Below are 10,552 nucleotides of genomic sequence, written 5' to 3' on the forward strand. Positions count from 1 at the left end.
GATGATGCCAGGGAAGAGGTGAGATTTATATCTGTCCATGATGTCTTCAGCTTACTGTTTAGATCCCAAGGTCTGCCCCACTCTGAACAACTTTCCTTTGTGTTTATCTATGCACATTCCTTTTACCTGCCTGCTCTTTTCCAACCATGCTTGATTTTTTTTTTCCTTCTTCCAGCTTCTCCCAATAACTGACCTGAACTACCTATGTGCAGGGTAGCCCCAGAGCAGGTAGTGGAAGGGAAAAAAATATATTTTAGTAAAAAGACATGTAAGTGTCTCTTTCAGGTGTTCTTAGTGAGTCTGACAGGATTAACAGGAGCACATTTTTGCTCCTTGGTCCTTAGGAGAACAAAGTCTGCTCTGAGGGTGTCACAGAGTGGGACAGGAGCCCTGCACCTGCAGGTCTGTAAATAAACACCCTGCACAGAGGGTGCCTTTCAGCCTGGCTTGCAAGAGGTGAAAGTCTCCAAAATAAATGAAAGGCAAACAGGCATGAAGCCACGGGAAGGAGAGAGCCCAAGGTTTTCCTTTGGGAAAACTGCCACAGATGCTTGTGCAGAGCAAGCAAGTGCAATTGTCTTTTAAGTGCCATTTTGTCAAACTATTGCTGGAGTGGTGTCTTTCAGGTATTTTTCATAAGCAATTCTCTTTAGATTTTCCATGACTTTAGGTGTATGGGTTACCACAGTAACTGTGGGGTACAGGCACAAAACTACAAGTGAGCTTTTGGTGCAACCTGTGATGATGATTCCAAACCCACCTCAAATGAGCAGTGAAGATTCTTCCTCTGCTGTTCATTTACTTTTAAACTGGGGGGGAGGGAAGAAAGAGGAAAAAAACCTGAGAGACCAGACAGGGTTTGGAAGAAATGCTGTGGGACAGGTGGCCAGTTTCTTTGCTGGCATTAATCATCACAGCAGCCCTGCTGTCACTGGGGTCTGAACTCTCCCACACAAGCAGGGAATAGATTCTGTTCTTTTCTGGTAGTTGTCCTGTCCTGTCTAGAAGCAATGTAAATCTTCCTGGAAGAGTTAAGAGCAAGTTGTGCAAACGGGACATGATTTTTCTTCCCTCTTTTCTCTCTGCCTCTTGTCATTGTCACCTCTCCTCCTCCCCTGTCTCCTGTGCCATGTGCTGTACAAGACTGCACCTTCCTCAGTTCAGGCTTCCCTGTCCTATCCCATCCCCCAGCAACAGTTGCTTTCAATTCTCTGACTCTAAATTCCCTGCCAGAGGGTTTGTCTGATGAACAGGGACACCCTACCATGGGCTGTCCCCCTTTTTCTCCCCATGTGCCCCACCAAGCCCCTTCTCTGCACCCTTTGCAGTGCCATCCTGTCCCCTCTCTCTCTGTTTGCACTGGAGTTAATGTTTGCTGTCTCCACCTCCGGGTTAGCTGTTGTATCACTTGTGCCTTTCATCTCTGTGAAGGGAGGGGGTGGGTGTGTAGACAGAAGCATCCTGGTGGTTTGGGGCTTTTTTTTTCTTTTTTTTTTTTTTTTTTTTTTTTGAGTTTCCAGCAAAAAAGGGCCCCATTCAGTAAAGCAACACAGGTACCTCACAGATGACTGTAATCCTAATTCTTTGTCCTTCCCAGGCTACAGAAATGTTGTTTGTTGTCTACTCATCTTGGAGTGGCAGGGATTTACTGCTTCCTCCTCCCAGGGCTAAAGAGGGAGACCTGAATGCTATCTGGCAGCAGCACTGCTGCTGTGGTGCATCTGATCTTCCTGATGATTGAAACTTTGGTGTTGCCAGAGGCTTGGTTGGTGTTTTGGTTGGGTTTGGGTTTTTTTGAGGGATGTGTGTGCCCACTTTGTTAGGAAGAATGAGTATTTTCCTGCAGTACACTTGTTTCCACAGGCTCAGAATAGTGGCTGAGCAGTAAGGGGGCTGTTTCTCTCTGCCAGAGAGATGGAGATTCTGGGGACTAAGAGAAGGATACAGGGCATTTGTGTGCCATGCAATCTTTCTGAGATCTGTAGGGAGTTCATTTGAAGGAAGCCCTTGCATTGAATTCCCAAAGTTTCCTGACTAATGAATGAAACTTAGAAAGACCAATCCTTTTTTTTCCTTTTTTTTTTTTTTTTTTTTTTTTTTGGCGGGGGAGCTTAGAGCAGTAGCAGAGCCCTTAAGATTTCTGTGTGGGTCTCACAGGGCTGATTTCTGAGCTGTATTCCTTGGACTGGTCTCTCACTACCCCCCAGGCGCCTCCCCCAACTCTCTCTGTCCAGCAACTTTCCATTACAGGAAACATCTGCTGGGAGGCAGGGCTGTGCCTGGGTTACTGGAGGGCATTGGCCAGCAGAATTACCCAGCTAGGGTAACTTAAAGCATGTGCAAGTCATTTTGGTATCTTCTCCACCCTCTCCTTCCATGAGAAATGTTAACAAAGCTTGAAGCTGCCTTTCAGAGAGGGAACAGAGAGGAGAGCCCCAGGCAGGCATTGAAGGAGTAAGAATCATTGCTTTTCTGGTTTCAAAGGAAAAAAAAACCAAACCAAACTAAAAGCAGCTGAAGTCTCTGAGCTGTTTACCATCCTGTTCAGTCCTGGAAGCTGCAGCTTAGGTCTGTGAATTGCAGCTGCTCTGGTGGGGTCCTGGCAGTCGGAGCTGTTTTGGGGTTTAGCTCCTGCAGTCCGGGGCATCGCGCCTCGGTCGGGAGCTGCAGATGCTGAGCACAGCCTGGCTTGGGATGCCCGAGCTTCTGGAAGGAATTCCCACAGCAAGAAGCTGGTGAGAGTGAGCAGAAGAGCACAGAGGTTGCCTGCCAGCACACTTCACCCTAATGAACCACTTGTTCCCAAGTCCTCTGGAGGGCAAATCCTCTTTCGGATCGACGGAGGCTGCTAGGACAGACGAGCTGAATTGTGAGCAGGAAAGTAGGGGAAGGCACTTAAACTCCTGCCAAACTGCTCTATCTCTTTCGACTTTGAATCTAAACAAGAAGCAGTGACAGCAGGAACAGGAAAAGCAGAGTTTGACTGGGAGTGCTGTGCAGGAGCTGAGGCAACGCTATGGATTCCTTGCTGGAGTGCGGGGCTCTCTGGGATCTTGTGCTGGATCAAGAACTGCTATGGGACCTGGAGGGGCTTGTTGACTTACCCCCAGAAACTGTCAGCCATGGATCAGATGAAATTCCAGCTGTGAGTGTCTCTAAACTGAACTGTTTGTCACTCTAACAGAAGTTCTGGTGCTGAGCAGAAGAGTCTGTGGTAGGACAGGTTGTAGACAGGTCAGAGCATCCCTTACTGCATGGAAGGGAGGGGAGCATCCTCCACGTGGGAACTGCACTGCTGAGAGGGGTTATTGTAATGCTTTAAACCCAAAGCTCAGAGCTGATTAGAATCTCTGTTCCCCTCCTGCTTTCCCATCCTGCCTGCTTGCCCCAGGAAATCTTGGGCTTGGGCTCTTGCTGGAGCCCATGTGTGGCCAAGGTCTTTTCCAGATGTTCAGGCTAGAGGTTTGGTAAGTACAGTTCTGATTTGTGTCATCTGTCAGCAGATTTAGTTCAAAAGTAAGATACTTTCCTTTGAGCCCACAGACTGACAAGAATACCTGAAGTTCTGGCTTGATGTTAAGAAATACTGTTTCTAGTCCATTGAATTGGTGTGAGGAAGAGGGAATGCTTTTTTTTGGGGGGGATGTTGGTGTTTATGGTTCTTTGTTTGGTTTAACAGCATTTGACTGTTTTGTAAGGCTTATGCTAAATAATGTTCCCATTCCTCCTAGCCCTGCAACCCCACCAGAACTTCTCAAACAGAAACTACATTCTGGAATCACTTTGGTTTTTAGGAGGCTTGGAGGTGTTGCCCACCTTTCTGCTGGCAAAGCTAGCAGAGGGCCTGTTGAGAGGAAATGGAGTTAAGGAGGGAAGAGGTTGTGTCTCAGGTTGCTTCACCTTCCCTACGTTTGTGGGAGAAAGAAGATGATGGATTAGATGAGAGATAAATGAGATGAGAGATATGGGCCTCCTGAATTTGCACGTGCCTCTCTTTGGTCATCTCTGCCTTCAAAGGATGTTCTGGCTATTGTAAGCAGTTGTCAGCATGGGGATGGTGTGGAGGAAATGGTCTAACATGGGCAGTGTCATGTTATAGATCAGTAAGCAGCAGAAAGAAGCCAGTCCCTGCTCTCCCTCCAGCCATGAGGCCAGGTGCCTGCAGAGTAAGAACAGAACAGGGCTGAGTCCCTGCGAGAGCCTCTTCTGAGACCCACAGAAGTGTCCTCACTATACCAGTGAGTAGCTGTGTGGTCACTGACTGCCAGATGGAGCCCTTGATGGGGACAAAGATGATTCTTTCTTTCTGTGCTTTTGATGAGTTCCTCTGGCAGGGCTGCAGCTGTACCCAGGCACCAGTTTTCTGGGGTTGTTGTGCTGGGGAATGGGCATGGCAAACAGGGCATGTGTCGTATCTTGTACAGTGTAAGGCTGCAGGAAAAGAGATTTATCCTACAGCCACAGCTTCCATCCAGCTCCACTTTGGTACAGTTAGAGCCTTTCTACTCTGTACTTCTCTTCCAAGTCAGGTTCTCCTCTTCTTCCCATGTAATGCACTAAATCCCAAATCCTCCCATCTGCTTCTCAGCTGTGATGGGAGCCCCCGGCCTCATGCTTTGTAAGTGCATCTGATCCCCTTTTTCCTTCCCGAGGTGCTCCTGTTTTCCCACTCCAGTTGCCCACACTCAAGCCTGCCCCTCTCCTTAACATGCACTCTGTTATTTGCAGGTTTTGAGTCCAACATACAAACAAAGGAATGAAGACTTCAGGAAACTCTTCAAGCAGCTTCCTGACACGGAGCGCCTCATCGTAGGTAAGGGCAGCCTCGTGGTGCAGTGCTCTGTTGTGCTGGCCCTTGCTTTGGGGAGGAAATCCAGCACACTTGCATGCAGCTTTTTCTTTTTCAAAAAGATTGCCACCAAGGAAAAGCCCGTTGTGTTCTCCCAAACAGGCAGGACCCCTCCTCACCATCTCTGGTGGGTTTCACTTCATTTTGGGGAGAGCGATGCTGATTCATATCCTCTGTGACTCTGCTCCCTTGTGCTTTCCTCCCCAAAGCTGACAGTGTCTTAGTGTTTAAGCTCTGTCCTTTGGCCAGGGTTGTCTCAACCATTGAGCTTCCTTTTTTTTTTTTTTTACACACCTGCCTTCCCCATATCCTTTCAAGCTTTGGCCTTACAGCTGATTAGTGACTGCCTGGTGCATTGCATCCACTCTTCTACCTCGTGGAACTGGTGATCTCCTACCCTGTCTCATATTGTTGTAAGATGTACATCCTAGCAGAGAAAAAGAAATGGTTTAGATGCTGAGACTGGGAGAGAAATGAGCAATGGCACTGGGAGGCAAAAAGGAAAAGGCAGATTAAAGCAAGATCAGGTCTGTGACATGCGTGGGGAGGAATTGTGTCCTCCTGGACAGAGCAGCAGCTGTGGCTCAGTTCCTTCTGGCTCTGCAGAACCATGTTGAGTAGCTTCTCTTGATGCTGCTGCTTACCCTCACCCTTAGGCTGTCCTGTCTGCTGGTTTTGTTGCTCCTAAGCTCTCATCCACCTGTTGATTGTCACCCACAGATTACTCGTGTGCGCTCCAGAGAGACATCCTCCTGCAGGGCCGCCTCTACCTCTCTGAGAACTGGATCTGCTTCTACAGCAACATCTTCCGTTGGGAGACACTGGTGAGGCTCTCAGGCTGCCACACTCTTGCCCTGGTCCTCCTCATGAATGTCTCTCTTCAACTGTGTTCTTTTTCTGCCTCCTTTTCCCCTCTGCATGGCTCTGAGTGCAGCTGACAGTCCGCTTGAAGGATATCTGCTCAATGACCAAGGAAAAAACAGCACGGCTCATCCCCAATGCCATCCAAGTTTGCACTGACACTGAAAAGGTACAACCTTAAAGTCTCCCCGTCTGGGGACATCCCTTAGGGCTGGCAGGGGCAGGGCCATAGGGGTTTTTCCCTCGTCTGTAGCTGGTATCTGGGGTGTGGGTTATGTTGTAGCACATCTCTAACAGAACCCTTGCTGTGTGCAGACTTGTTCTGTGGGTGGGAGGCACTCAGCTTCAGTCCATGCCCAGGAACTGAGCAGCTGTGCTGTGTGGTTTGCTCAGTCCTTCTGTGAAAGGTAGCTGGAAAGTGATCCAGAAAAGCTTGTCTCTTTTTTTTTTGCCTTTTGTGGGCCTTTTCTGAACTGATTTTTCTCTCTGTCTCTTCCCATCCAGCACTTTTTCACTTCCTTTGGGGCTCGGGACAGGACGTACATGATGATGTTCAGACTCTGGCAGAATGCTCTCCTTGACAAGGTACAGAGACCAGCACCTTGGTGTTGGGGTGGGGTGAAAGAGAGATGCTGAATAGATACAGAATATTAATAATACCCATGACTAATGTATGTGCATTAAAAGATGTAGGTGCAGTAAGCACGTTTAGGCAGAGCAGGGACATAAGTTCAGGTGCAGTTCTCTCTCTGTGCATGGAATTAGGTTAGTGGTTGGACTCTAGGATCTTAAAGGTCTTTTCCAACCAAAACAGTTCTTTGAGTCTGATTCTGTCTGTGTACAGACATGCCTTGCACATGCAGTAGATGGAACTTTCTACTGAGATGCAGAAGCAGGCATCCCAGGAAGGAGCTGTTTTGAGGTCAGTAAATCAAGTGAAACAGCCCAGAAGAAAGAAGCTGAAATGCAACAGAAATAGCTCAGGCAAAGCTCTTTGTAAGCTTGTGCTTCACAAGTGTAGAGTTCAAGACAGGGCAGAAAAGAGAGAGTGCTCAGGGCACGTTTGGAAACCCAGCAGGAGCAATGGTGGGTGTGGGGTGCATGGGGTAAGGGCTCAGTGGGGTGAATATGAAAGGGATGTTTATCTGCTATGCCAGAGGCTGCATATATCCTATATTTGGGCTGTGTGATGTTCCCCAGGCCAGTGGGGTTTTCTGGCCTTACTTTAGGAGTCAGACTTGTGAACTGATCTTACAGTGCTACCAGCATTTTGAGATGTTCTGGCTTGAGTTCATACCATACTGGAAGGCTTAGGTAATCAAGCACCCAGAACACCCTGTCCTGAAAATCAGGGTGGTATTTAGGCTGCAAAAGGATTGCTTTGCACTGGGTAGCTTGTGTTGCTCCATATGCTGTCATTTGATCAGCCTTTTGAAGCTGTGAACAAAATTCAGTGCCCTTGGTTTCAAGGAGAAAGCAAATGGAAACTGAGGTGTGAAGGGATAAAAGCAGGAAACACTTCCAGAGCTCTTCTTCCAAAGGTAGGATCCATACCTGGCAGGAGAGAGGGAGAAAGAGCCTAACCCATTTTTCCTGGTGGGACACATGAATTAGATTGCATGTGGGGAGGTGAAGTAGCATTAGATATTTTTCTGAATAAAAGTTTCTCAGTAGAGTTTATTTTTTTCCACATCTTTGATTGCTACTTTTAGGACCTAAATTAAAAATTTCCTGCCTTATCCCATGCAGTAACCATGGGAAGAAGTTCAAGGCAGCAGCTCAGGAAACGTTCACCAGATTTGTTTCCCCTTGTGCCCAAGTAATCTTTGTCATTGGCTGTAAATTTCTGGTGAAAATCCACCCCCTTTTATCCCTCTGCCACATATTTAAACACAAATTCTCCTGCCCCATTTCTTTAGAACCCAAGAACACAGTCAGGTGGTGGTCAAGTGACCTGCAGCCCTACAAAAGCTGAGCTTTTGTGAACAGGCTTGATAATTCATTTCCCCTGTTTAACTGGAGCTATAGACAAGCTTTTCTCTGATGAGACAAACTCATTTGTATTTTAAACTGCAACAGAAAATGGTTTTATTTGTTGCTGGTTTAGATACTTTTCTCTTCAGCTGTAATTCTTTAGGCAGCTTTCATTTAAACAAACTCAGAGGGGAAAAAGCCTCAAGAAGTGTTAGGGTCTGGCATAGGTAGGAGATACGAGCTGGAAGCACAGCAGAAGAGGTGGGAAAAACACAAGTGGAGGAAAATGCAGGTTTACCATTTATATTATTGCACACACAGCACTGCAGCAGCAGGAAATCTCATTTTGGGTGCTGCTTTGGGTGTAGCCTCAGCTTGGCTTCCTGATAGTCTCCAGGAATGTGAGACTGGGGCATGGTAAATAACAAAATTGGATTTTAGGGCAGAACCTGGGCTGATGGTCAAGGCTTACTTGGTGAAAGGGCATTTTATTGCTTGATGGGGCAATCTCTAAGGCAGCTCAGGCTGATGATAGGAGGATGATACCTGTGCCCACAGCCTTTTGCCAGCATGGAGCTGGGGCACTTACACACAGTCCAGCTTGCAGCATCACCACTGGGATGCAGGAGAGAGGTGAGCCCATCCAAAATGTGTGCTGATCTCTGTTCCCTCCTTTAGCCACTCTGTCCAAAGGAGCTCTGGCACTTTGTCCACCAGTGTTATGGGAACGAGCTGGGTCTGACCAGTGATGATGAAGATTATGTGCCTCCTGATGATGACTTCAACACGATGGGGTGAGTGAGGAGGAGTAAAATCTGCCTGTGATGAAGAAATCTGGCCTCAGGAGAACAGGAGTCCTGATCTATTGCATACCTCAAACTGCTGGTTCTCCCTGGTGAGAGATTCTGGGGTCTGGCTGAATGTTTGCTCTTAAATGAGTAATGTTTAAAAAGCAGCAAGAGTACCATTTCCTCTTGGAAATCAGTAGGGACTGAAATGCCTGCCTTGATGCTTGCTGAGCTGGATGAGCAATTCTGTAAATGCCAAAGCATTCTGGTTTCAAGGCCAGGCAGCATGTGACATGGTCAGAAAGTGCTGATGTTCATCAGTTTTTGTATAAACACTCGAAAAGTTTGGGCTTGAGCTCCCCAGCACTGAGCTGTTTTTGCATCCAGTCAGACTGGAAACTTCCAGAAGTATTCTTCCTTGCTCTGTGTGTCCAGTTGTAGCTGTACTGGGAAGGGTAAATATAAAAACCTGTGTTCTCTCTTTGGCATCTCAGCTACTGTGAAGAAATCCCTGTGGAAGAGAACGAAGTCAACGACAGCTCCTCAAAAAGCAGCATGGAGGCCAAGCCAGAAGCCAGCCCTCAGCTGCCAAAGAAATCTGTCACTGCCAGCACCCTGACATCCACGGGGAGCAGTGAAGCACCAGCCTCGGTGAGTGCTCCTCCTTCCTTGCACTGGGAGCAGGAATCCTTTGCTCTGGGATCCAGCTGGTAGTCCTTGAAAGGAGGAGGTAACTGTTGACCTTGCAGCTTTTCTTCTGTGGGTGGCCAGGCAAGGGTATTTGCCTAAGGAAAATGTTGAGCAGAGCTTCCTATCCTAAAAGCCACTAAACTGGGACTCTCAGTCACAAGGGCATTTTCCTTCCTGTGTTTTCCAAGGAGAAGAAAATGTGCTGAAGGCAAGAGGGTTGTAATGTCTTCCCTGCCTCCAGTTGTTCCCACGAGATGCTGTGTGCCCTCACAGTATTGCAGGAGAGCAGAGCTTGTCCATATACAACCTCAGATTTTCCTAGGGCTTATTCAGGGGCACAACCAGGGCTGTCTGAGTGCTTTTCTGAACAAACAAAAAACCTGTGTATGTCCCAAGCTTGAACTGTGCCTGGTTCTTTGAGAGGAGGTGATCCAATTCTGCCCATGTGCTTTACAAACACCGTATGATAATCTTCCTCCTCTCTGTATTATTTAATTGCCAGACATGCCATGATGTTCAGAGGTTTGAAATTTGTGCCACGGGGGGTAAAGTTTTCAGAAATAGTCCCCAATTTCCAAGTGCTGATCTTGCCTTCTCTGTGCTGTCTCCTTGCTGCAGTTTGATGGAGTGCTACCAGAAGAGGAGGAGGCAGTGGCTGAGAGTCCTGTGGAAAAAGACCTTGGCATTGCAAATATCATGGGTGAGAAGATAGAGATCATTGGCCCTGTGAACTCCCCTTCCCTAGACTTCAATGACAACGAAGACATTCCCACTGAGCTCAGTGACTCCTCAGATACCCATGATGAAGGTATGTGGGGAAGGGGCTTTATCACCCTTCTCCTGGCTTTTCCAGGGAAGGACTGGAAAGCGCTGAATTCCTTTTTGGGGTTCAGAAGATGCAAACAATTCCTGGCCTGGCCTGCAGAAGGCAAATGTGTTGGGGTATTTGGAAGGATGAACCTAAAGTAACCTTTGTAGTTAATTACCCCTTTTGACACTCCAACTGTTGTCCTGGGATAAGGAGAGGAAAAGCCTTAGAAGCACCTCCTTTGGGTTCCTCCTTCACCAAGCAAAATCCCAAGGTCCTGGTGCTTTGAAAGCCTCTGGCCATGGCATGGAGGATCACTGTGGGTCTGTTTCCCCCACAGGAGAAGTCCAAGCCTTTTATGAGGATCTGAACGGGCGTCAGTATGTGAATGAAGTGTTCAACTTCAGTGTGGACAAACTCTACGATTTGCTTTTCACGGACTCCCAGTTCCAGAGGGATTTCATGGAGCAGCGCCGGTTCTCTGGTAAGCTGGGGAGACTGGGGGGCTGTGGAGGGGGCTGGTGGTCCCTGTGAGGCACAGAGACCTGTGCAGAAGGAAGGGCTCAACCCACACTTTGGAGG

The 10,552-nt window shown here is 47.7% G+C and overlaps 1 protein-coding gene across 11 annotated transcripts in view; it reads left to right on the forward strand.

Annotated features, from left to right (window-relative positions):
• The window catches only part of GRAMD1B (GRAM domain containing 1B), a 111,288-nt gene that overhangs the window by 88,723 nt on the left and 12,013 nt on the right, over window positions 1-10,552 (forward strand). For all 11 annotated transcript variants that reach the window (XR_011730683.1, XM_071769189.1, XM_071769183.1 and 8 more), the window contains 8 exons: window positions 4,729-4,813; window positions 5,570-5,673; window positions 5,784-5,879; window positions 6,215-6,295; window positions 8,363-8,478; window positions 8,967-9,123; window positions 9,781-9,970; window positions 10,311-10,454. Coding sequence is in view for 10 of the 11 variants with exons in the window: in XM_071769189.1 (XP_071625290.1) it covers window positions 4,729-4,813; window positions 5,570-5,673; window positions 5,784-5,879; window positions 6,215-6,295; window positions 8,363-8,478; window positions 8,967-9,123; window positions 9,781-9,970; window positions 10,311-10,454 (973 nt within the window). In the remaining variant the exon portion in view is untranslated. The remainder of the gene's footprint in view (window positions 1-4,728; window positions 4,814-5,569; window positions 5,674-5,783; window positions 5,880-6,214; window positions 6,296-8,362; window positions 8,479-8,966; window positions 9,124-9,780; window positions 9,971-10,310; window positions 10,455-10,552) is intronic.

The sequence above is a fragment of the Heliangelus exortis genome, chromosome 26 (assembly GCF_036169615.1).
Source record: "Heliangelus exortis chromosome 26, bHelExo1.hap1, whole genome shotgun sequence".
NCBI lineage: Eukaryota > Metazoa > Chordata > Aves > Apodiformes > Trochilidae > Heliangelus > Heliangelus exortis.